The sequence below is a fragment of the Calonectris borealis genome, chromosome 7 (genome assembly GCF_964195595.1).
Source record: "Calonectris borealis chromosome 7, bCalBor7.hap1.2, whole genome shotgun sequence".
Classification (NCBI taxonomy): Eukaryota; Metazoa; Chordata; class Aves; order Procellariiformes; family Procellariidae; genus Calonectris; species Calonectris borealis.
In genome coordinates, this window is record NC_134318.1 from 32882033 (window position 1) to 32909041 (window position 27009).

The 27009-nt window shown below is 39.8% G+C and overlaps 1 protein-coding gene and 1 long non-coding RNA gene across 4 annotated transcripts in view; both read left to right on the forward strand.

Annotated features, from left to right (window-relative positions):
• The window catches only part of SMC3 (structural maintenance of chromosomes 3), a 32101-nt gene extending 23366 nt beyond the window's left edge, over positions 1-8735 (forward strand). For 2 of the 3 annotated variants that reach the window (XM_075155030.1, XM_075155032.1), the window contains 8 exons: positions 37-144; positions 547-655; positions 1316-1563; positions 1685-1897; positions 2597-2788; positions 2956-3133; positions 3717-3823; positions 4133-5190. In XM_075155030.1, coding sequence (XP_075011131.1) covers positions 37-144; positions 547-655; positions 1316-1563; positions 1685-1897; positions 2597-2788; positions 2956-3133; positions 3717-3823; positions 4133-4204 — 1227 coding nt within the window. In that variant the 3' untranslated portion in view covers positions 4205-5190. Of the gene's footprint in view, positions 1-36; positions 145-546; positions 656-1315; positions 1564-1684; positions 1898-2596; positions 2789-2955; positions 3134-3716; positions 3824-4132; positions 5191-5254 lie in introns of those variants that run through there. The other variant, XM_075155031.1, reaches the window with a different exon arrangement.
• Positions 8736-10717: 1982 nt separating this feature from the next.
• LOC142084390 (uncharacterized) lies at positions 10718-26796 on the forward strand. Its single transcript, XR_012674350.1, has 4 exons — positions 10718-13003; positions 14992-15186; positions 18646-18849; positions 21703-26796. It is a non-coding gene; the product is annotated as an uncharacterized LOC142084390 (long non-coding RNA).
• The last annotated feature ends 213 nt before the right edge of the window (positions 26797-27009 follow it).

A 27009-nucleotide genomic window follows, 5' to 3' on the forward strand; every position in this document is an offset into this window, starting at 1 on the left:
AGTTAAGGCAATTAATATACTTTTTCATTTTTTCAGGAAAACAGACAGCTTTTGAATGAGAGGATTAAGCTAGAAGGCATTATCACAAGAGTTGAAACATATCTCAATGAGAATCTGAGAAAACGCTTAGACCAAGTGGAACAAGTAAGGATTTTCTCTTAAATGTACTTTTTGCAATCTGTTTTTGGTTTATTTCCAGGGCTTTAATGTATTAATCATTTGATAAATATTCATTCATTACCCTGTATTACCTCTGGTAGATTTTGTTTCCTTATATCCAAGCTGAGTTAAGTGTTTTACTTAAATTTCAGCACAGTATTTTAGGCATGTGAATTTTTGACAGAAATCCTACGCTAAATACACAGCCTATGTATAAATAGGGCCATCATAATGGCAGATGTGTTTGAAAATCTAACTATTCTCTAAAACTTTACTAAAATATTTAATACAGTTATATGTAGAGTAGCAGAAGATAAGTGGTTTGTCTGGCTGATACTTTTGTTCCCCTCCATGCTGAAGCTTGGTGGCATTTACTTTATCCCATAGGAACTGAATGAGCTACGAGAAACAGAAGGTGGCACAGTTCTCACTGCTACAACGTCGGAACTTGAGGCTATCAACAAACGAGTGAAAGATACACTGGCTCGGTCAGATGGTTGGTAGCATCATTTTTTCAAAGAAAAATTTCCAGGGTTTTGAAACTTCACACATAGCATATTTTGGTTTAGAAATAGACTGTAATATGAGAAGTAATCATTAATTTCAAATATGCTGTAGTAGTTACATAGTGTGTAATAGATTTTTGGAACTTACTCCAAAAGATAAGTGAAACAAAATTTTGTGCATGTAATACATAAATAACAGTGTCCACAGTTGCACACTGTAATACCAGTAAGTATGTGTTGGTGATAACAGACTTCTGGCTTCAGGGCATAGTACTTTTGAAGCAACCTTCATACGAGCATGATCTTGTATAGTTGTTCTTGAATTTTGTCTAACCTATCTAAAACTTAAGTTGCTATCAAATAGGAAATAGCATCTGTATGGCTCAATCTTGGTTTTTTTGCTTCCTTTCTAGACTTTAACAATATGACCTTAGTATGTTTGTTAGGTTCTTTTTTTAAGCCTTATACTCATGGGGAAGAAAAGAGAGGGATTTTCAGCTTTTTGTCTTAAAATTAACTTCCTATTCATTAATAGGTCTTTTTCTTTAGATTATCTTTTTGTTTCATAAATACTTGAGTGGGTAATTGCTGATTTTATGCAGGCATGTAAGATTTACCACTGGCTTTTGTGCTTTCCCCCAATATCTCAGATCTGGATAATTCTATTGACAAAACAGAAGCAGGAATTAAAGAGCTTCAAAAGAGCATGGAACGCTGGAAGAACATGGAAAAGGAGCATATGGATGCCATTAACCACGACACAAAAGAACTTGAAAAAATGACTAACAGGCAAGGCATGCTCCTCAAGAAGAAAGAGGAATGCATGAAGAAAATCCGAGAGTTGGGTTCACTTCCACAGGAGGCTTTTGAAAAGTATCAGACTTTAAGTTTGAAGCAGGTAATAAGTGTGCTTGGTTTCATGTTTCATTACCTGAAATGTTAGCGTCACGTATATCTTGAGTGTCAAATATGTCTAGAATTGCAAGTCACTTTGATACATTAATATTTTCCATTTACAGTTATTCCGCAAACTGGAGCAGTGCAATACGGAACTAAAGAAATACAGTCACGTTAATAAAAAAGCTTTAGATCAGTTTGTGAATTTCTCAGAGCAGAAGGAAAAATTGATAAAAAGACAAGAGGAACTGGACAGAGGCTACAAGTCCATCATGGAGCTGATGAATGTCCTTGAGCTCAGGAAATATGAGGCTATTCAGCTGACTTTCAAACAGGTAACAAAATGGCAACAATTGTAAAGATACTGGCGCTGAAATCAAATTGTCCCATTATGTAGCAGCTATATGGGAAGAAGCAGATATTAAGTACATTTATGGCAGTATCACGTAACTTGAGGTTTGTGGGGTTTTTTAATACTGAAAAAAAAAATAGGATAGCGTTTTAAATAGGTGCTCATCTTGGTTGTATTACAACTCTAGTTTTGCTTTAAACCTCTTAAACTTCCTTTCTGGTGAATCTTTGTACTACATACAACCCTTTCTGGGGAATGTCTGGCAATAAACTCTGCAGCAAATCCATTCTCCAGATTTAGTGAAAGTAACTCCTAATGTTAACAAAGGATCTTAACTACGAAGTATGTGAAGTCTTCTCTTAAAAGATCATTTGTGTAACTGAGATCTCTCTGAGGTTTACTGAAATAAATAATACTTACTTTTGCTGCTCTTTTATGTTTTAATTCTACCATTTTCTTGAAAAATTCGTCAAAATTCTTATACTCAACAAGAACAGTTGGCTTAGATGTTTTTAAACCAAGCTCTGTATAGTGTATGTTTCTCTCTCCTACTTGTGCTTAAGAATGAATGTGGATCTCTGCTTTGAAGCAGATGCTTAGTGTGATCATGTAAAAACACTGTTGTCTGCAATTGATTTCATTATGTAAAAATGAGCTGGTGTATTGACTGTTTCTTTTTCAGGTGTCAAAAAATTTCAGTGAAGTATTCCAGAAGTTAGTCCCTGGTGGCAAGGCCACGTTAGTGATGAAGAAAGGAGATGTGGAGGGCAGTCAGTCCCAGGATGAAGGTGAAGGCAGCACTGAGAGTGAAAGGGGATCTGGATCTCAGAGCAGTGTACCATCTGTAGACCAGTTCACTGGAGTTGGCATAAGGGTAAAGAAAAATATTTGTGTTTCAGTCCTCTGAATATTCATTTAGATTGCCTTTTAACTATATTTTTAAAAGGCAATGTTTAATTGGTCCTGTTTATTTACTATAATAGCAAGTGATGTTGTGGTTTAATATTTTGAAATCATCTTGCTGTTGCATTGTTTTCTTAGGTATCATTCACAGGGAAGCAGGGTGAAATGAGAGAAATGCAGCAACTCTCAGGTGGACAGAAATCATTAGTGGCCCTAGCCCTGATATTTGCTATCCAGAAATGTGATCCAGCTCCATTTTACTTGTTTGATGAAATTGACCAAGCCCTGGATGCTCAGCACAGAAAAGCTGTTTCAGGTAGCTGTCTACCTTTATTCTTCATTGTGGTTGAAAGTGATAGTCTGTCTTCTCATCCCTGATGTCTAAGATAAAAGCTTTTAATCATAAAGGCACATTTTTGAATATCCTGACACGTGTGTTAGAATTTAACTTTGTGCCTTCTGAAGCTTTCATGAACTTGGTTTTAGGTAGAAGCTCTGTGTTGTGTACTGTGTCTAAAGGGTCTCCTTGCTACGCTTCAGTGTGGTGGAAATAGTCCTGTTTTGAAGTGTAGTTTGGTTTAAAAAATGAGCCTTTACCTCATTGCATTGTTGGAAAATTGCTTACTCTGTTTCTCATCATAGAAGTTTAATACCCCACTGATTTTGCTGAATGGCTGGATTTGTCAGAGTTGGTACTGGAATTAATGATAACATTTAAAAATCTGGTATGGATCCTTTCTTGATTTGCGGGTGGTTTTGTTTTGGTTGTTTTTTTTTTTTTTATTAACCGAAACCTCATGTTGAATAAGGCATAGCAAACTCTTTGCCTGTCTCATACCAAGACCTGTCCCGTGTTATTGAAAAGATTACATTAAAGAATTCTTGTGTTCTTTTTTTAGATATGATTATGGAACTAGCTGAACATGCTCAGTTTATTACAACAACTTTTAGGCCTGAACTGCTTGAGTCAGCTGACAAGTTCTATGGTGTAAAATTCAGAAACAAGGTAAATAATGTGTTTCAGTTATGGTATTTACTGAGAACCTTATCGAATTGTGCATTTGAGACTCGACTTGAAAGTCTAGTTGAAAGTGAATCAGTCTTATTTCAGTGATGAATTTCTAGTTATATAGCAGTCTTGTGTAACCTTCCTGAAAAAGAATTTAAATATCTACAGATGTCCTTTGTCATATTCTTTAAAGGAGATTAGAAATCGATTATAGGCCTGTTGCTGAGTCCTGAGCCTTCAGAAATAAGTCTCTCTTATTCTGCAGGATATACTGTAATAACTGTATACTACTTTTTGTTCCACCAGGTTAGTCATATTGATGTGATCACAGCAGAAATGGCCAAAGACTTTGTAGAAGATGACACCACGCATGGCTAAACGAAATTGTACTTACTGCTTGTTTGGAAGATGTGTATAGTGCTATGTTTATGCCAGGGACCTGTAAATTTAAAATACGAAGTATTTAGTCCTTGTTTAAAATAGTTTTTGAACATACATTTTAACCAAGACCCCGGAAGTCTTAGTTTCAAAGGAGCTTGAGTTTCCATTTTGTCTCTGTTGCTGTATTTTATAAGATAATTGTTAATGTTACCTTTATACAATACCTGTAGTTTGGAAATTTTATTCTCTTCCCTCAAATCTTTTGTAAAGTGTCTGTTGCTGTTTTAAAGCTTTTCAGAAAGTGGTAGCTATTCCTTAAGTATAATTTTAGCATTTATATTGCCTCACATCGTTTTTTTAAATGGCTTCAATTAAAATGATTGGTTTTATCGCTGTAACTTGTATACGTTAAGTTTTTGGTTTGTATTGTCTTGCTTTAGAGGATTCCACTGAGATGGAGTAAATACTGTTTGGTCATATTTGAGCTGCATATTTCAGAAGTATGAGACAAAACAATTCTTTCAAGCCATTCTTACTTCTTTTCCCCCTTTTTTGCACATTGCCAATGCCCCAAATCCATGCTTGTCCAAATTCATAGTGTTCTGGTGACTGAACTGAAAAAAATGTAAGTATCAGAAGATACTGAGAAGTCTGAAAAGACCCCAGAACTGTATTAAGACAAATCACAGCCCTCTTTTTTTTCCCTGGCATCTTGGCCAGCGTAAGAATTCCTCCATCATATCCCTTCAGCCTGAGAGACCAGCATAACTTCAGCCAAGTGACAGTCACCAATCAAAATGTGAATCTCTTCCTACTGTCTAGGCTTTTTGCAAAGGGGTATTGAATAATTTGCTGTGTTATTCTGGAAAACTTAAGGTTTTACCTTGAACCATATATTTCTTAGATAGCAAAGCAGTTGTGAAAACAAAATCAGTTGGTGTTGCAATAGTATATATATAAAAATAAAATAACCTTAAACAGTACCTTATGTTACTTTAAATAGTACAGTGAGAAACAGTGAACTTGTATACTGCATTTACTCTGTAGGGCACTTTCAACAAAGTGGAAGAATAAAGCTGTCTGATAGTTTTTCATCTGCAAGCACCCTTGCTCTCCCCACTGAGAACTTCAGGAAGTGCAGGAAAGGAGAGCGTGAACTGATTGCAAGTCTCCTGAGCTGAGGAGTGCATGTACTTGCCGTACAAGGCGGGATAAGAGAAGAATACTAAAGTTGGTATGGAGTAACTTCCCCAGGGAATGATAGTCATGTAGGAAATTACTAGCTGCAGTAAGTCTAAGCCAGAAGGAGGAAGAAGTTGTACCTGACATAACAAGGCATTCTCTAGTTCTAGGGAGTCACTAGCTACATAGTAGACTTTTCTCAGTGAAGAGAGGGTAGGATACAAAACCTGAAACAAACCCTTGAAGCCAAAGTAACCCAAATGCTTCCAAAATTTTTAGCATGTGAATAGACTTTATATTTGAGAACCTTGAAGAATTTGAAATTTATCCTCTGCATACAGAGCTCTGAATATGCATTTAGGGTGGCTACAGAGCAAAGCATTCCTGAGTTACTCACAGGTGAAACAAGTGAGTTCAAAGTCCAGAGAAGGATCTAAAGAACCTAGCCAGAGATTAATACCTAAGGTTACTGATTTCATGCTGTTTGATCCAGTGCATTTAAGGACACACTTGAAGTGTCTGTGCTCTATGACCATCAGATATGTAGCTTGGCTGTGGTAATAGCAGGCTGCGCTCTCAGCTAGCTCATTAGGTTTGCCAGTGCTAGGGCATCAGCTTGACAGTTGTTAGTTTGAATTTTGGAAGAGATAAGTGGTTCATAGGCCATGAAGCTAATTACTGTGCTTATTAAGACATGTAATACTAAATCCATCAAAGACTCATCATTAATTTTATCAAATAATCTCATTAAAGTGGGAGTAGATTAGTAGAGCAGAGGGCTTTTTTATGTACAGTGCTCAGCATAATAGAGCCTAAATGCAGCTGAGTAACTTGAGTAATTTCAGCTGTGTTAGGAATTTTCCTCTGGGTTGAATCTAGCATTAAGTTTGTTATCAAGCACAGAAGGAAAACGGGTAACTAGCAAGCTGGTGGAAACACAACTGAATACTGGGTTAATACTATGCAGGGTAAGACTAGGCAAGCCTTTAGCTATCACTTCAATTTCTTGTCTACTAAAGACCAAAGTTTAGAACTAGCACAAAACTTGGGAGATTTATCAAGACTTTCAGAATCCCTTTTCAAGGTAAGTTTGGGGGGTGGTGGTTAATTTTTTGTTTAAACCTAAATAACTACTAAACTTTATTCTGTCCTTTAAAAGTGGTATTTCTAGAGGGGCTGCTTTCTAAGTTGATGCCTTGTTTTCCTGTGAGCATACCCCTTCCCACATGCTCATTCTCAATGCTGTGATGCCTCTCTGCTGTGCAGCCACATACTGCAAGAGTGAAGAAATTTAATGGCATCGGTTCCTTCATCTGATTCACTGAGTGAGTGTGTTACCAGTAATGCTGGCATGCATGGGACTGGAATGGGGAAAGCTGAAATAACTTACACAGCACGTCCTCCAGATGTCAAAGCACAGCCTTTGTGTGGTGCTGCGATGCCCTACAGCGAGCTTGGGTTGCTAAGTTAGAAGCTATAGTTAGAATTGAAGAGGGCATCAAACAGGGATAGAGTGCGGTAGGTTATTTAGCAAAATCCATACCAGCTCACTGTATTGGAAAATAAATTGCATGAGAGAGAACTGCATGAAAGTAGGAAAACCAGAACCTCATCCCTTGCTGTATGTTTTAAGGAAAGTCCTGTACAAAGGAGGAAGAATTGGCTTGGAAAAAATGCCAGTACATACAACCTAAGGGAGGATTGTGGTTTTCCCAGCCTGGTTTTGGCCATGATTAAGGTCAGGAGTGACAGAAAAGTTTGCTTTGCTGTCTGCCCCCTAATGATTTGCTTCTGATTGCTGCTTAAATCTGAAGATGTGACACAGCTGTTGCAAAATGCAGTGATTGGAGTGATAGGTTTCCAAGGTGTATGTGTTTGTTGTGTTCTGTTTGTGGTGGTCCCCTCAACATTTTAGTTTACAAATTGCCTTTTCTGTCTGCCAGTGCTTTAAATTCTTCCTAGAGTCTTAAAAATAAGCCTTGTTGAGAGTCACTGCGCCCTTGAGTTTCTTTACAGGTGTCCTATTTTTTCCACCTGGAAGTTTAAGGCAGAATTCAGTGAAACTATACGTTTGCTCTGAACTGTAGGACTTCCCAGAAACTGTAGAAATCCTGGGTGCCCCATGGTGCACCTACTCTTTATGCCCAGGGAGCCTGGGCTTAGACGTATTGCCTGCAGGATCTGCATAGTGGCTCTGGTAGATGCTTCTCAGGAACATGGCGACACAGGGCTGTGGTTGTATTCTGGGTCAGTATCAGGAGTGCAGCTTCTGTTGACCTAGTGTACGGGGAAAAAAATCATTATTGGTATGATCCAGAAACATGAAACTTGATAATGTTACCATTTTATTTTCATTTTTCTGGTTATACTTGTCCTTCCAGTAAAATGCAACTACTATTTTCTGGATGTCCACCTGGGCTGCGTTTCCTACTACAAGCTTGAAAGTCACCTGGGAAATACCAATGTGATGTAACTGCTGAATGTCTCCAGTATAGGTGTTCAACTGTTCATTTTCTTTATTATCAATATGTGAAACTTATCAGTTGAATCACTGATTATTTCTGATATCTTAGGATGGTTTTCATCTCTAGCAAACTTTCTTCAAGTACTTTGTAAGATTAAAAGATTAACACCTTTGAATTTTGTATTTGTAATCTTATGTAAATGTTACAAGATGTAGTTTGTAACTTTGGGCAGGAGATGGAGCCAAACTGGACTAAATGCAAAAAGGAAATTTGCTTTATTGTTAAAGTTGAGGGTAAAATCAAAGCTTTTCTATGAGGTTTTTGGAATTCCAGAGACTATTACAGTAGTCATGAGGATCCTGAACAAATAGAGAAATACAAATTATAAATAGTTTTACATGGACAAGACTGTAAGTAAATGGGAATAAATTACACTTTTTGCTTAAAAATTTATAAAAGCCTTTAAGATTTTAATAATTTGCTAAAATGTTCATATTGGGTAGAACTGTGCCATTCCAGAAAAATGTGTGCATAAATTTATGTAAAAAATAAACACTGTCTAAGTAAAGTAAAAAAAAAAAAATCTGAAAAATTGTCACAAAAGTGTAAGAATCTGGTTCCTCTATGAGAAATGATTAATAATTTTTTCTAGTGAATGAAGTCATTGTTCTCTCCTTGCAGCTGAACCTGTGGATGTGGGAGTTGGTGATTCCCAAGGCAGGGATGAATAGAGGGGACAAACTTCTGTTAAAATTCTTCCCTCAAATTGGAGGTATGAAGGGAGTTACCCTGACTGTTGAAGTTGGCAACTACTGGGATCCTCTCAGCTGCTCCCGTCTAAGTGTATTTATCCATAGGCACACGAGAGCACTTCTGAAGAACAGCTGCTATGCTTTTGGAGCACCAGGTTCTAACAGATAACAGCTCTTCACCTGGGGAGGAATGACACTTTTTTATTGACTCTTAGCGGAGCCCTGCTGATTTTACAAGCTGAGAGTCCTCAGATATTGTTTCAAAATATTTTCCTAGGGAAAAGTAACCTTAGACCCTGGAAAGTCTTTATTTCCAGCATCTGCTTTCATTCCTCATTAGACACAATGGATGCTTTTACTATCTCCCTAATAGTCAGCAAAAGCATTCCCAGTAACAAAATCTAAATCTTTTCACATGTGCACTTAAGTTCATTTCACTAGTGATACTATCTTACTTTCCAAAGAGCGTTATGAAAGAGTGGATTTGGTTTTACAGAAAAGCAAATACATAACATTTCCTTTTAGTGCAATTATAAGCATATTTGGGGATTATTTTAATTGGAGGCATTTTTCACCTCAGTCCTGGCATGATGTCTGTCTTCTCCCTCTTACAGTCAACTGAAGTGCAGAGAAGCCGGTTAGGCTGAGATCCTTATTTCTGGTTATTCTGCCTTGCTCTTCCTTTAGTGTAGTTTTTACTCTTTCCTTCTCCGTTTGTCTTTCCTTTGCTACCTCTGACTGTAACCACGAGGGGGCATCTCTTGTTTTTGTTAACCTTGATTGCCTCGAGTTCAGCTTTTTAATTTTAGTTTTCTGCCTATGTATTTTGTCTCAGACAAACGTTTCTTATATAATGCAGCAACAATGATGGACGAAATCATTGTTCAGTAGTCCTTGGATTCCTCTGTTGCTGCAGTTTGAGCTAAGTGTTAACTGTGTTCAAAGAGGATACATTTAGCCTATAAGTTTTTGTAACAATGCTGAGCCCAGCATTAGTTTTCAGTGCTACTGAATCAGCAGCCACTTCACGTTGCACTTCACTTGTAGGAGAATTGCATTATTCTTCTGAAATGCCTCCAAACTTCTATTAGCTAAGGCAAAGAAGAACTTGTAATTTCTTACTATAATCATGGCTTGCATTTGAGATAGCTTTATTCCTCTGTGTGGAAATGTAAATATGAGAAATAACATGCATGTTCTCAGGTTCTGATGCCTGATGGTTCCCACCATTCTAGAAATGAGATTTCCATTGGGCGGGATCAGCATTTAGCATCCACTCTGCAGCTATGCCTGAGAGAATGTATTGCTATTGTTTGTTGGGTTACAGGACCTCAATGATATAGCATCTGTGTATACTATGCTTTAAATAGGAGGTATTCCAGACAGAGCATGTATGTGGGTCAGAAGTACATCATCTAGTTGCTGTTGATATCACTAAAGGTTGTAGGCAGATGCTGCTGGAGCTTTGAGCACAATGAAAATCTCTCTCTCTCTCTCCAGAAGAGCTCGAGTTTTTCTGCTTAGTTTAAGGATAAAAACGCATCCATGACCTTCAGCGTTCAGACCACCCAAACAGCATCTAGCCAGCTGAATGTAGGCCCTCATAGTGCAGGGGAAAACACTTCACCCCCTGGCTTAAACTGGGGGGAAGTCTGAGCTTGTAAATGAGTTTCTGGTCAGTTTTAGAATTCAAACTTGTAAATATTGAGTAGCTGGAATCTCTCAAGTACAGCTGTAGTTCACAACACTGACTACTTGGGAATAAATTACATTCCCACTGCTTTGTGATTACCTACAAACTGACAGATACTGCAGAAACCAAAACTACGTAGGGTTCCTCTATGTAGCTGCCATAACAACTAGGAGGGATTTACAAATTTTAGAATATATATAATATATGTATATTACATAATATTACACATTACAATATACTATTAAAATATAATTTGTATATAAATATATAGAAATTTTTATATAAAATTCATATATTTTCATATTCCATAAATATTTTATATTTATTTAGAATATATAAAGACATATATTAAGGAAATATTCTCTTCCGCTTTAGCCTAGTGCTATATTCAATATATTGTCTGATGGTTTTTGCTTGCTTAGATGATAAAAGCACTGTAATGCAGAGGAGGTATTTACACTCAGTTCTTAAAATGCACGGTGGTGGTATCTAATACCTGTTTTAAAAAACATCTTTTAAAATTGTCTGGTTTTTTAAAAGGCTCAAAAAACATGGGCCGGGACAATTCTGGAGTCCTAACACTTTTTTTGCAGTTGCACTTGCCTACAATATGATCATGTAGATTTGCCACTAGATAACAGTTTTGGGGTATTTGATGGGTTACGGTGTTGATTATTTATCTTGAAAAGATACCATGTCACCCATCACTGTTATGGTTACATAACCCTTTCAAAAAAACAGTCCTTTGCCAAGCCTCTTCTTGTTTTATGCATGACAGTTCTTTGACCACTTTTCAGTCAGTGCCCCAGTATTTTTGGCCCTCAGATTTTCCGTGGGCCTTACCAGAGGTGACACAGACTGAGGATGAAGTTCAAGGGGATCTTTCTTGATTGGTGCCAGATCCTGGGCGTTATTTGGTTTGTTCTCTGGTTCATTCAAAGAACAAATTTCCAACAGAAAAATGCTCTGGTGCCTCTGAGCCCAAGTTTTAAATCACTCGACCTCTCTTTGCCTTCATGAATCCTTTCTTACCCCACAAAGATAATTATGCTGAAGCTTGTAAGATGGCTCTGATGCTAAAGAACGAGATTCAGATGGGTACCTAGGTAGGTAGGTGGATGCACAACTCGGAAGCATGGCAACATTCAAATCTCTTCTTTAATAAGGGACACTCTAAAAGGTGTGTTCACAACTGTATTTACAGAATATATGTAAAAGCTTTCATGCATAATGGTCTGTGTATCTAGATTAAGTCTGTAAAAGGTCTCTTGCAAATTTCAGGGTAAATAAGAGAACGGAACCCACACAGTGGTGCTCCTTCAAAAGAGGTGGGGAGGTAAAATAGCTGGGGTTGTACTAGTGTGTCTCGCCTGAATCCCTAATGACCATTTGGAGTTGTCTCCTTGGGGAGACATGTCCATCTGCCACATAAGACATCAAGGGTCCAAGCTGTAAGAGAATCACACATAGATTAGATGCTCAATGTAAGTCATATGTCCAGTGTACCCGTAAAGCAGGGAGACCACAAACTGGATGGAGGAGGAGGACTTCGTTTTCATGAATTAATAATCTGGTGGGTAGCTGGAATAAGCAGGAGAAACTGGAGAATGCTTGTTTGCTTTCTGCTTTTTAGTTCCTCCTCTCCATTCTTCAGGAGGCTGGGGCACACTCTGGATGTAGAGTAGTTGTTCAAACAGCGAGTAAAATGTTCACTGTCGGAACGGGGATCAGCTGGCAATATTCAGCACAGTACACTTCTGCTTTGTTGTCTAATTCCTCCTCGTTCTTGAGTTGCTGAGTGAGGCGGCTTGGGCTGATTTCTGGAATGTGCAGCGAGACGAGGGGAAAACATGGATGGATACAGCTGGCACAATAAAACTGGAGAGGAGGTTCCCAGGACAGCCAGGGTGTTGTTTTCATCTTGACTGTGTAAGAGTTCAAGAGAAGTGGCTTCACTGTAGGAGCCCATGGAGGGCTCTGAGGTAGCAGAAGGGTGTGTTGTGCTGGTTCTCTGACACACCACCAGCTTCTAGGAGAGCGAGCCAGAATCATGAACTTGGAAACTGGCAGTCAGACAAGGACATTTGGATTGTTGGGTGTGTTTGCTTATTGAACCTGCTTGCACAGAACAAGTCCCTTCTCCTGTCTGATCCTTCCGAGGTCACCTGGCAATCGAAGGACTGCTCAGTGGGTTGCAGTTTCAGATCGGTGACAAGAATTTGCAGTGTTATTCATACCATGTGCTCCTAAGGAATCCCTGACTGGAGCCCTAGGATCTACGTGTGGGTTTTTACACTGGCTGATTGTGGAGGCTGTATTAATAACTCTTTGTTGTGTAAGTGCATAGATGTTGGCCTGTGTCGAAAGAGAGCTAAAGGGGTGGACAAAGGCCGTGATAAAGCTCTCTGGAACTTGCTTTGTGACATTCAGTAACTCAATGGCTGCTGTTGTCTTTGTCTGTAGGGAAGTTGTGCTCATAAAACCACTTGGAGGACTCAGTCTGTGCTACAAACAGCATTACTGATGCCACTATGTTTCCTTGCTCTCTGTGAATTTCTAGATGCCAAAAAATCCAAGGCAGGATCCAGGATGCTCCTTCATTCTCTTTGCAGAGTAACCAAAGAACATGGTCTGGGAAAACCTCTGTTTGGTCTGCATGCCATCCCTCCCGAGCAGCGTCACCAGCATTGCCAGTTCCTATGAGGTATTCTGCTTGGTGACTAGAGAATTTTATTTAGCAGGACACACAATCAAGCAGGTGCAATTGGGAAACTATTAAGAGCAAAATAAAAAAGGTGTTGAAAGAAGCTAATTAGGTACATGATATCTAGAATCACATCCATGGATAACTTAGCTATGCATTGCATAAATGCACTGTTCATGAATAAACTGTAATATCCTGTCAGTCCCTAACTTCTACATGTTTTTCATTCCACCAGGACTTGGATAATCATTTTATGAACAAATTTTCTCAGAGCTGAGCACCCTTTATGCTTTGCAGTTTCTCCTGACTTCACTTTTCGGGAGCTATGCACAGTGACTGCAGTATGGGTGTGTGTATAATGGCTTGGCAGGTCTCCACAGTTGTGGAATTTACAAACATCGCTCTGTGTATAATGCTTGGAACAGTTTTTTTTTTTTTATTTCTGATGGATGATGAATTAGGCCATCTGTCTCCAATGTCTGCTCACCCTTTCCCCCCACTCTCCTCTTTCCTGGTATGTTGGCACTGTCGCACAGTCAGCCAAGGTCAAGGTCTGGAGCCCGGGTCTGTGACCTTCACGGCTGAGACCACGATGGCTCAGTCCTCAATTTCCTAGGGTAATTCTCCAGTATGTTATGCACCCACAGGCCTGAGATGCCATGCAAGGAGGAGGGATCCATTTACAGTAACATTAAGAATGCGATAATAGGAACTTCCTTCACGCATGTAGCGAATACTTGGAAGAGTACTTTATTTAAGCCTAAAGTTAATGAGTGGGCTAGTTTTTCAAAACAGAAATGGGACACTTCCTAATTTGCACCAAAAATGGCAGAGGACACTTGAAATCAAATGGATTGAACGTAGGTCTGAAAATGTTAAATGCAGACACACTTAGATGTCACTGAGACAGATGAAAGCTTGATGAAACAGAAATAGAAAGCCAAGTAAATTTGTCTTGGCTCATTCCATTTTGCCCTTTGCCTGGAATAAAAATATATGATAGTGACATAAGTATGAGCAGCCAAACAGATACGAAGGTTTACCCCTATAAACCAAGGTAGTAGTAGTAACTGTAGAACTTGATCCAAAGCTTTCTGAGATTAACAGGGATTTTTCTACTGACTTTATTGGGCTTTGGATTAAGTGTGTAGATACAGAAGACTTCACGTAACAGCTTGCAGTGGTAAAGATCTCTGCAAGCACTTGGGGAATCTTTGGGAAGCTTTTCTGTAAACAGCTAGATCTTTAGCATGAGTGTAAGACTGGAAGGCTTATTTACTGCTGTTGGCAGTCATCACAGAGATATATGAGCGCCTGTGCAGCTCTGCAGGGAAGGGGCTTCTGCAGTATTGCCAGTGGTGTTACAAAATGATGAGTCAAGTATTAAAAAAAAAATTGAGACTGTATGGAAATCATGAGGCCTTGTTTGTTTTTAAATAAAAGGTGGTAGGTTCTTTTTGTTTGATGCTTCTCTTTTGGCCTTTAAAGGTGCATGCAAACCATACTTCAAAGCAGTTGTGTGTACCCAGGAAGGCCAGGAACTTTTTTAGTTGAAACCTGAAATTCCCGCGCAGTGATACGACTCCATCACATAAGGCTAAAAGATGGTACCGAGTATCATGACATTTGCGTTAACATCTTTGGAAGAGGTGATACTGAGCTAGCGGAGGGAATGATGGAAGGAGATTTAATGGAGTTGACCAGCAATGAGGAAATTCCTACACATGGAACGTAATCAAAACACAACATCTGATGACACAGCAGATGTAGGATGCTTGGAAAAGAATAACTCTCTTGTCATTCTAGATCAGGATTTCCTCTGACAGGGAAAAATTATGAGTCATGCTATGCAAATTCTATGCACAATATTATTTAGCCCAACGACTCCCAGGGGTTGTTAGTTTTCAGCTCTTCTCTTCACTTGGCTAATTTCAAGTACATGTTTTTGCACCTGTTTTGGCTGCAGTGTTCAGAGGTTTGTCTTGCAGGTCCAAGCAGTTCTCTCTGGAGGTGAAGCAGCTGAAGAGGTTGACGCTGCAGGATGATAACTGCAAATACAAATAGCTGCTTGAGAAGAGTCCAGCCCCTCTCAGAGCCTGCCTAGACTCAACTGTGGTTGTCTGCTGACAGATGAGATTGCTGCTCTGAGATGAGATGAGGCCCTGCCTATGCTGCACCAAAAGGTTGGTCTGAGAGCGGTCACAGGTATGTGAATCCCTGTGCTTGCCCGCCTCGGCAGATGAAGCGGCTGCACTGATTGGATGCTGTGCTACCCCCTCAGACGCGGTCCAGAGCGTACGTTCACAGGCACTTGCAGGACCACAGTATAGAAAATGAGTAGATCTGCCATGAGGGAGCCTTGGCCCTCCCATCAGAGGCAGCACAAACATAGCCTCGGTTTTTCCTGCTGGGATTTAGAATCATAGAATCATTTACTTTGGAAAAGACCTTTAAGATGGAGTCCAACCATAAACCTAGCACTGCCAAGTCCACCACTAAACCACGTCCCTAAGCATCACATCAACACATCTGTCAAATTTAGCTTGAAAAACCGATAAACCTCTCTCTTTGTGACTTTACTGGGACTTCTTATTATGGAGTGACGTAGAGGAAGAGAAAATGAATAGACTGCATGTAAACTCGGTGTGAGGAGAATGGAGTGGTGGTGGTGGGGTGACTAATAAAAAGTTTAATGCGACTGTTTTCCTGATGCTTTTATTAGTCTTGAAGTGTTAATAAGCCTTTGAGATTGGGCAACTTTTGATCTGTTCCCAGTGTATACCACAGCATAAGGGATCTCAGTTTCAAGAACAGAGATGGCCTTATGAGTTGATATGAAAATCAAACATTCCCTTCATTGTTGTTATAATAGTTCCTCTGTCTTAATAATCCCTCAAAGATTGAAGCAGAAAATGGTTTGCTCCTTGTAGGGAAGAAAAGTTTGGAACCATAAAATTCAGATTACTTTGAGACTTCTGTCTCTCTGACTTTATCGACTGGCAGAAAATTAGATGACATCAAAGAATCACTGGAAAGGGGCTTATTTAATTTTGAAATTTATTGGAAATTGTCACGTGGTTGTAATGCTAACAACTGCTTTCATGTCACTTCGCTGCAAAAGAGAGCAGCATTATGCCTGGATAAGGGTATAAAAGCTGAAGCGGTGGACTGTGATAGAGACGTATGTTGAACTTTCAGGGATACACAGTCAGTGAATTCTGCTGTCTGTGCTACACGTGTTAAGGGCTCAAAAATGCAGGAGTTCGATTTTTTTGTTTTGTTTTTAATAGTAGTACTGTTACAATGAATTAAAATAAATAATTTTACTTAAAAACCATTCAGATATACAAATAATAATCCTGTCCTAACAAAGAGTTGGGAAAATACCTATTTTTCATTCTTTTTTTTTTTTAATAAGACCTTGAAAATACCTCTTCAATTTGAGTTTTCTCTGGACAAACTTGGGATTTAGGAAAAATACAACCCTTTTTTTGAGAACAGAAGTGGGAGAGACAATTCTTCAGGTGCTTATTCAGAAATGAGAGACCTAACTGCAAGTTGGGTGAGGGATCGCTAAAACATACCCATTTCCAAAGACCTTTTGGAATGGTGGGTTCACTCTGCTGCATGAGCTGATCCCTCAGCTTGTCTCATCTTTCAGGCAGATTGATGTGTAGAGTGATGATACGTGGCTTTTGTAAGAAATTGAAATGTTTTATTGCAGTCAATTTTGAGTTAAATTCTACAGGATACTTAGCTGTAATTGTCCAGTTTAAGTCCACACTGGTGTGAGGACCTGAATAATAATTTTTACTGTATTTGTCTTATCAATTACATATCCTTTTCAGATTTGATCAACAGTTCCTATTGATCTCTGGAAAAATGGTATGGCAATATTTTAGCAGTTACTTAAAAATATTTAAGAAAGTAAAAGGAATGCTTTCCATAGAATCAGGAATGGACACAAGGTGAAGGAGCACACACTAAACATTGTGGAAGTGTCTAAATGCTCCATGGGAAGCTCAACCCTTCTGTAATTTCTACACATTGTTCTGGGTCATAGGTTTTTAGGCAAGGAACCCCAAAGAGGGAAAGTAGTTGCAGTAAAAAATCAGCTGCAGGCAAACGTGCATGAGTTTTGCCAATAAAGTCTACTTCAGTCTCGTTTATTGGTCCTCCACCACCTGTGATTTGAGTGGCTTAGCACACAATTACTGGATGCCTTGAAAGATTTTTGGAAAGCAGACCAAGAAAGTATGCCTCTAATGAAGCAACAAGATTTGATGTAAGGTCTATTTCTGAAGGACTATCAGAGGCCTTGGCCATGCAGTGAGATACAAGGCTGTAGGCCAAGTGCTTTCAACCCCTGTCAGTGTAATAATCCATACAAAATGTGCTGGTTTTACCCATCTAATTGTAGAATTTGCAAAGAAAGAGAATAAGAAATCAAACCCAAAGCTGTGTAGGTATCAATAATTAGTCTGAAAGGCTAAATTGTTTTCAAATTTTCACATTTACTCTATGACCTAAAAGACGAACTGCTTAAAAAATGCTTTCAAAGCCAAATAAAACTCACGAGCATTACAGTTTTCTACAGTAAGACTTTAACAGTATCCAGGGTCCACAAATCATGTTCACTGGTGGGATCCCTGTTGGAGTGTATCTGAGATGGGTTATGGGTTTGGGACTTGGGTGTTCTGTTTGTTTTAACCTTCTTTCCACCAAAATTGACGTCCTGATAACAGGCCCAGAAACTGTGCCCTAATGAAAAATCTTATCATAGATGATTCAAAAAAGTTTAAGACTAGTCATTTATTGTTTGTTTAAAGGAGTCCTGTTTATAGCAGTAAAAGTCCTGTCTTGTAGTCCTTGAGCTGGGATGGTGACGGAGGAAAAGATCACTTACTGGCTGCCTAGCCTGTCAGGAAAAATGTCTGAAAACTGGGAGGGCAAATACGGGTTGAGAACAGCCTGGCGGAAGAATTCCAGCTGGACAGTGTGTTTGTCATGAAGTTGTAGGCCTGCCCATCCCTTGCCTTTGTGCATAGGATGCTGTTAATATTACAGTTTCCACTGAAATTCTTCTGGAATGTTCAGTGAAGATGCTGAAAAAACGGCTTCCCCGAGTGTATTATGCAATCTATTATGTGGAATCAGAGCTGAAATTGCCCGTCCGGTGGGAATGTGTTTGTTTTGTGTTATCCTTCCAGCAGGGGTTTATCCATGTGTGCTGGAAATTACAATATTAAATGCTCCAGCATGGAAATTTTGTGTGAGGATTATCGGACTTAAGTTTTCTCAGTGCATTGCAGCCCGAGCCTCCTGCTGGCACGGGAGTCCTCTGGAGCTTCCACTGCAAAGGTTTTGAAACACTAATGCCTGAAATTAGGAAATCTGAACTCTGCTGAGGAATAACAGAAGAGAATGTTTTCTCTGTTTCACTCTTCTGCATGACAATGCCTATTAAAAACCTTTACTCTTCTCTCACTTCCCTCAAGCAATTTGTTTTAAGCTTCCCAACTGAAACACAGCTGTAGCATTGTTCCAGCTTAGTAGAATTGCTCAGTTTTCTCAAATGGCCAGACATAAACCTTAGATACCAAAAAGTTATATTTCCATTGCTTTTTTTTCCCCTTCTCCAGATTTATGCATAAAATACATGTACACAGAAGACTGAGGTATTTCAGAAACTGAACGTATTAGCACCCTCTCTGGAGCTGGGTCAAGGATGGTTATCTGCAAATGAAGCAGAGGCAGCTTCGCAGCTGCTGCCTCCTCGAAGTAGAGCTTCAGTTGCTTGCTGTTGCCACCTGTCTTTTGCTGGATGCAGCTCGGGCACGTTCAAGGTTGGTCTTTCCCATTCTTGCGGTGCGCGTGTGTGGTTGTGAGTGCTCGCGTCTGATTCCTTGGGACCGAATCCCCGCTCTAGTGCTGAGACCTGACCAGGGGGACATGTCTATTTTAAAATAGATTCACCAGATGTTTAGTATCTGAGCGCAGTGTGGTTATTTAGTCAAGATTGTATTTCTTCGGGTTTCATACAGCAGTGTGATTGTGCTGTATTTTTAATTCTGTGGTCATTTCAATGAGTGCGCCCAGTGCTGCAGTGGTAGAAGGCAGTTGCTTTTGAATCCATGTGATGTATCATTACCACGTGCTTGGTGCCTTGCTACTGGCCTGATCCTGTGAGGTGTTCATCACAGTCCAAAAATAAAACTTGCTCACAATGTGATGTATGGAATAGTCTTACAGGGGAAAGGAAGGGAGAGCTTTATTGCTTGTATCACTTGACGTTGGGACTGCTGAAAACTGGAAAATATTACGCCATAGTAGTAGCCTTTCAGATCACCGCGGGGTTTGCCAGCAGCGATTACAAAGCTTTATAATCCATTATAAAGCTTTTTTTCATCCTTCCATTAGCTTTTGTTTGGAGAACTCCTTTCTTCTCATGAATGTCAGGTATTCCTGAAGGGTAAAGTGACTGTTTCTGAAAAACAGTTGCTCACAGTTCTGTCTGATTCTCACAGTCTATAAAAAGGTTATATTAATAAACAAATGATTGTTATAAACAAATGGAATTCCATCACTTGGCTACACAGACCTAGCATTTCACTGCGATCAGTTCGAGCTACAGCTATGCCTCTTCAGCCTTCCTCTACTGAAGCTGTAATGCTCACGCAATAAAACAATTGGTCACACCTCATTATTGAGGTTATTCGCAATAATGTACAAAGGACCAAGTAACAGATGTTTTGAAATGGCTAATCAATTATTATAGATTTAATTAAGTTGATGCCTGCACATCTTTCCAATGTGCTTTTTTCACTAAAGCTGGGGAAAGGATCTTAACTACAAACTCAGTCAAGCTCAAGCTTCAATTTTAGAACATAAATATTGCTTGCATGCAATTATAATACTCTATTTTTGCCACTTACACTGGAGTTTTGTGCCTCTGAACTTCACTCTTGGAAAGTTACATTTGGACTTAAATGTATGATGCTTGTTGTTTGGAGTGACACACACAAATCCCCATACACCAGAATGAAAATTCAGCCCTAATCATCAAAGGGAAGTGAGGACTAAATGAATGTGTGTCATGCGTATCCAATTTCTCCACTGATCATCCACAGAAAATAAATCACAGCGGATGTCCTTCCATTTCTTCTTTGTTTAAATAGCTAGAAGGAGCTCTATGTTAAAGTCACCCTGGGTTTCCCCAGGGAATACTAAAATAAATTAATATTGGCTGATTAAGTGCTTTGACCCATATTAAAGCCACTGGAAAATGATAAGCCTAGTTTGTTATGGCAGCACTCCAGCTTTTTTTTATGTACTACTGGAATCAGGGTAAAACTGGAGGAGCACATCTCAACTAAACTAATACCCAATTTCATCCATTTTTAATAAATCCTTTTTCTGGGATTGTACTCTTTGAGATGGATTTCTTGTGCATCAGACTCTCAGTGATGTCTAGTGCCCACCTGTGCCAGGATCTCCTGTCATCTTCCCATTATGCATCAGAAAAGACAGCAAAAGTGATCCACAGAAAAGAGATAAAAATGGGGAAAGGCATTGCAGACAGGTCTGGCTTGATTAAGGGGAAAATTTAAAATGACACAAATTGGAGATAGGTATCCAAGTCACATTGAATTTTTTCAATGAGAATAGGCTAGCTTACAATCCCTCATCTCTCTGAAATGTTCCCTTACACCCTAAGGCAATTTAATTTGGAAAGAATTGTTGGAAGAAATCTGATAGGTGTATAAAATGAGCAGTACAAAAAGCATGCTGTGACAGCAAGGGCAGTGCCCCGAGACTCAGAACCTGCTCAAAAGTTAATTGAAATCAATTGGAAAGACTTCTGTTGACTTAAATAAGCTCTGGATGAGCCTTTGGGAGAGCTAGTTTCAATACCCAGGTTTACCACAAATTTCTTGAATGACTCAGGGCCGTATCCAGAATGGGAGCCAGATACTGTAATGGGATTGCTCGAAGGGAGGAGAGTGTGAAAGGCTCTCCACGCAGCCTCGCACTTTAGGGCTCTCTTCAGAAGTGGGTTATGAGCTGCTAATATAAAACAAATAATAACTTCCATTTAAGCTGTGGTGCTTACAGTTGTAGGATGCTGTTAAGACAATTTAAAAACATTTTGAAAATGAGGATTAGGCACTTGTGATTATAAGAACAGCATCTGTAGTCAGACTAGCTTGGATAAAATGTCAAGGGCCACCAATCCTTATGTTTCAGAGCATAAACTCACCGCCAGCTGGAATAATGAAGCAAATACCTCAGTGGAACAATATGCTACTGTTAAGCAATTTATGGTATCGTTTACTACATGCTGTCATCCGGACATATTACCTTTTATGTGGATGCTCCCCCAGAAAGGGGTTCTGTTCTCACTGCCTGGGGAGTAGCAGAGGTGTCTGTAACTTGTGTAACTGGGGCCGTTTCCTTGAGGTGATGGAGGCTCCTGGTGAGTGCTGCACCCTCAGACCCAATGGGCTGGGTCCTTCTGGCTGCCCTAATCTCTCATAAGCTCTAGCAGTGTTTTTGGTGCTGTCAGGAGACTCTGCAAGCTACAGGAACTGGGCAGTGCCTTGTGGGATGGAGCCTTAGCTATCCGTCCTGGTTTAAAAAACATATATATATATTTTTATATATATATATATATACACACATCCCTATGTCTCTCTGAGGTCCTTCACCGGAATTGCCTGTTCGTGCTGAATCCCAGATCCAGGGTGGTGTTTCTGCTGCAGTGCTTCGTCGCTGCTCAGGCAGAGGCCTTAGAGGTGAACGCTGAGTGCCTCTCGAGGCTCTGAAGAGCTGAGGTTCCCTACCTACAGGTTGGTTGATTGCTACTGCTTTGCCAAAGGTACCCAGGAGACCCCACCCTGGAAGCCCAGCCAGTCCTTGGCTCCCTCCATGCTTTATCTCCTAACTTCTGTCCTTTTTTAGCCACTGCTGCCTCCCCTCTGGCTTCCAGTCCTACTTTCCTCCTTCAGCACTCCAGCAATAACTTTCCACCGCCTCCCCCCATCCTGGTGCAGCGCTCCTCCCCTTCAGAGGGCCCAGCAGGAAGGCTGCTCCTGTCAGCAGGAGATGGGCTCATAGTGTGTGAGCCTTGCGATGCGTGTGAGCCTCCCTGCGCCTTTTGTTGCCTTAACCAGCAGCAGCAGTTGTGGTTTGGGAAGCCAGGATGAGTGTTAGCAGCTCTCGGCTGAACACACTCAGCACAGGCTGGGTATGGATCACCACCAGCTAAGTCACTGATGGCTCAGCCAGGTCCCATGTGAAAAAAGCAGGAGGTTGTTCAGATGACTCAGAAAAACTTTATAACATAGCACTAATAAGGCAGAAGAATTACTAGGAAAAAAGATGGAATTTAAGGAAATGCAACATAGAGATTGCAATTTTTTCCAAGCTTTTAGTCACCGAGGACAGAGAGAAGGAGCCACCAATTCCTGAAAATTTTTGGATCTCTTCTTTAGAGATGATTTTGTTGCTAGGTACAAGTTTACTGACATTTTCCTGTGTTGCCTGAGGCTACCTAGTGAGGCTGGTGCCAGCTTACTTTAGCATATCTAACATCTGTTGTCTTCCAGGCTGTGATAATGGCTGCAAGCCCTACATTTAAGTTAATGGAAGTTCAATCAGAAGTTAATTAGGGCTTTTGGCTTTTTCTGCCTACATGAAGGATGGAGCAGAAGAGATTTCTTGGAAAATATGGTTGAGGAAGAGGGGATAAACGTATGCTATCCGACTGCAATGTTTAATAGACAGTTTGAGCATCATGATCTGTGCCAATGAAGCAGAATTTCTAGGGAGCTCATTGCTTATGCCTCTGGTGATGACTCCACTCAGGTAGCTGGGACAAGAAAAAGATTAAGAGTGATTGTATCTCCTTACCTCGTTCCCAGCTCCCTGGGATACAAGATGCCTGCAGCTTTGTGTGCTGCAGCCAGTGTAAGACGAGCAGCCTTAGTTCCTGCTGCCTACAAATCCCATATGCCTTTTGCACTTAAAGCCTTCTAGGAAGGGCCTGTGGCTGACTTGTCTGCTTGGTGTCAATGCCGAGGCAGATAGGGTGTATAATACAAGCCATGCTGAGCAAACTCCTGTCACCCATTTGTACTGAAGAAGGCTGCATGCTTGGTTCCATACTGACAAACTCTTTTTTTCCCCATTGCTTCTCCTACTCCATAATATGCCCTGGAAAAGCAAATATAAGAAGAGCAGTTGGATCTCCTGCCTTCTTCATGTCTCTTCTCCACAGTGTGGAGCTGCTGAATTTCTTGATGAAAAGTTCGGAAAGTTGTTTTTCGCAATGTGAACCAAATAATATATTGTCCTGTAATCGTGTCCTAGGAAAGGACAGACGTTTTAGCTGGAGACTTTCAGAAAGGTCAACTGGAAGCAAATACTGCAGCCAAAGAACTGCTTCTGGTCATTGGCCAAACTCTATTTTGTTTCAGCTTGACCCAAAAAGCAACTTTTATGAGAATATTTTGAGAAATGAAGGAAGTTGTTTTACCCTTAGATATTTATTCCAAAACAAAGAGAAAGAAAAAAGAACCTCGGATCTTACGGAAGCTTCACCAGAAGTCAGACCTAGGGAGAGGTGACATGCATGCGAAATGAATTCCTGCTGCTTTGCCTTTTGCATGTTTATATTAGCGAAAGTAGATTCAATACAAAAAAAGAGACCAGTCCTAGAAACCTAGCAGACTGGTAATTGAGGTATCTTTGGAGAGATGGGAACCTGCAGTTCAAATTAATGCTCTGAAAAGGCAGAGGAGTTTGAACTTTCCTGACATTTGTCTTTACTAAGAACCTATTTTTAGTTACTTACAATTTTATCAAACTGGAACTATTCAGGATTAAATTTTTCCTTTAGGTCTGTCTTACCTTCCCTCTGTCTGTCCTTATCACTGGGTTTTTGTTTATATCTCAGAGGTCCTGAGAAGTTTCCTTGCTTCTCTCAAGCATGTGACCTCACTTGTAATGTCTGTGACGCTGCTTAAAGTTTTAGTGTGTCTCTTGAAACTCTTGAAAGAGAGTAAGGATACAACTGTGACTGTGAGAAAAATGAAGATGAATGATATCAATACCTTTCTCATGGGCTGAGTTCAACATGAGCTGATTGATAAATTTGCCTGAAGCTGCATTTTTTCAGTAATTGATCTGCTTACTGGAAAAAACTGTGTGAAATATCAAGTTCTCTATGAAAAAACAAGTGGAAAGGCAAAAAAAGAAGAAGAAAGGTACGATTTTAAAAGCTTCTTTTTCTTTTTTATAGCTTTTCGTCCTGCAGGTGCCCAATTAAAGAAAAAAAATACAGAAAAGTCTGTATATTGTAACTACAATCTAATTAATTTCCTTGTAAACTACTAAAGCTAAGGGGGCTTTCAGTGCCTAAAATGTTGTTTGGTTCAAGGAGACTACTGTGAGTTTTCCCAGTTTTATAACTGAGCATTTCTGGAAATCAGAATTAATTTCGTAAGTGATTTCAGGTAAGGACTTTCCCTGACTGAAGGGTGGTAGGGTGCTTTTGTTGTTGTTTTTTGTTTTTTTTTTTTTCCCTTGATTCCTGAGACTGAACTAATCCAATGGCTTTGCTTCACTCTGTTGATGGACTGCATGGCAGTTCTTGCATTCCACATTGTATGTGTGTAATGTTTGGAAGATTAGTAATGATGTGTTATAACAGCCAAGGGCAGTCCAAGTAAAAGCTTTGTGGACTGTGACTGATGGGTGGGTTTTATGCTGCTTGTTTCACCCCAGGATTACTAGCCACATTCTCATCACGCGTCTTTTTTTAACAGTGGAGGGAAAAGGTACTGGGTTTATGAGTGGATTAAAGCATCTGACTGTTCAGCCAGGATTCTTTTTAAGTGCGGAGTATCCTGACATGACAGTATTTATTTTGTATTTTATATGGCTTCTTCAGGGCTTTTGCTTAAACAGATACTGCCTATTAGCTAAAATATTTAATAATTTGGACTTAAACAAGCATCAGTTAAACTAAGGTTTCCTTAGGCTCTGGTTTAGGACTTCCTGGATGGAGCTGAATTTAAGATATATTCCATGTGTGAAATCTTGCTGTCTGTTAAGGGCCTGTGCCTGCAATGGCTTCTGTGTCTGGGAGAGGGATGCATTTCTGAGAGACACTCCATGACTTACCTTCTCACTAGGAACAAATACAAATATTTAAAATGTTTGTGTGATCTCTGCTTCTGTCTCTCTCCCTAATAAAATGGCCTTTTATTCTTCTTTACGTTGACTGTATCTATTCGTTACCTTCAAGACCCTCTTCAGATGCGTCTTGCCATTTATTAACATAAACTGTTGGCCAGCTTAAAATCTCTTGAACCATGGACTTGTAAGGACTGTGAAGAATTGCTGGAGCCTGTAAACTACATGAGTTATATCAACTTTTGCACTTCTTGCTTTCCAAGGGATTTTGCGTATTTCATTGCCACCCCAGAGCCTGCTCACTCCTGTAATCATGCAAAATGGGACACCTAGGAGTGATCTAATCCCTCCTCCTGCCCCAAAGGTGGATCATGTTTAAATCATTCCTGACAGACGTTTTGTGCAGTTTTTTTAAAACTGCTAGTGTCAGAGGTTTCAAAATTCGGCATACTCTCTCATTTGCCATTAGGAGGTTTCATCTGAACTTCTGTTGCTGTAATTTAAGACTGCTTTCTTCCATCTTCTCCACCCTGGGTATCAAAAACAATTTATTCCATTCCTCTTTAAAGGTTATTTTCTGCCTTCAGACTTCTCCTTTCTAGACTGAACAATACCCTTTCCATCATCCTTTTTTTGTGGCTCTTCTTTTGTAGGCTTTTGATTAGTCTTATCCTTTCTTCTGAATTGCTCAATCCACTTCCTACTTAAAGTGCAACTGCCAGACTGGATGTAGTGCTCTTACTTAGGCTTTGTCACCACCAAGAAAAATAAGGGAATTATATGAGACAAAACTCCTACTTGTACAGCTCAGGCTGATGGATGCCTTCTTTGCGACAGCATGATGTTGCCAACTCATGTTCAGCTCTGATACTCTAATACTCCCCAAGTCCTATTCAGAACAACTGTTATCCATCTAGTTATTCCCCATCCTGTACTTTCCCAGACAATATTTTTCCTTCTTAAGTACAGGAGTTGGCACCTGTCCTTGCTCAGTTGAATCCTGTATTTTTCAGACCGTTTCCCTGATCTCTCCAAATCATTCTGAAAACTCTTTCTCTGCTCCAGTTTGCCTACAACACCTTACCCCACATGCAGATTTCTGTTCTGTTACCCAGACTGTCGAATAACAATATAGGAAAAGGACTTAACCCTTACAGATTCCCAAATGATACACCTTTCTAGTTTGACAGCAAACACTCATACCAGCTGTGAGTGAAGTTTTCCAAGAAGCTGGGCATCCCTCATCTTGTAGCCTCATCTACAGTGTGTCACTAGTTTTCTTTTAAGAACATTTTCTGAGACAGTGAAGCTTTTGCTGTGTTACCTGTGACCATGCGTTATTGCTCTTCAATTCGTGTTTCTTTTTATCCCAGTATTTGTCCTTGCTTTTCTTTTTCTATGCCCTTTCTCACAAGATGCTGATAAAGAAAGAGGTAAACTTGCTGCTAAAGTGGGAAGCAACAAAGGAAGCCCTCCAGAGTTCAAGTCAAAGGTTTTTTTATTCTTATTCTTTCCCTATCCTAGATGTCATATGTTTCAGTAAACTAATCTGTCATCACAGATAATAGCGGTTACTTTTTTCCTCCATGGTTACAATAATGGGTGGTTTTTTTCCCTCCATGATTGTCTATCTCTCAAGACTGCTTTGTCATTTTTTCAGTCCCTGTGATAATTATTTACAAAATCTATTTCTACAATCCAATGGAGATTCTTCAGATTCCCAGTAGGAATATGACTTTAAAAGCCCTTTTAGCTTTTCTAAAGGGGAAGGAGCTGGAGAAAAGTTAGCAGCTGTCATAGTTCAGTGA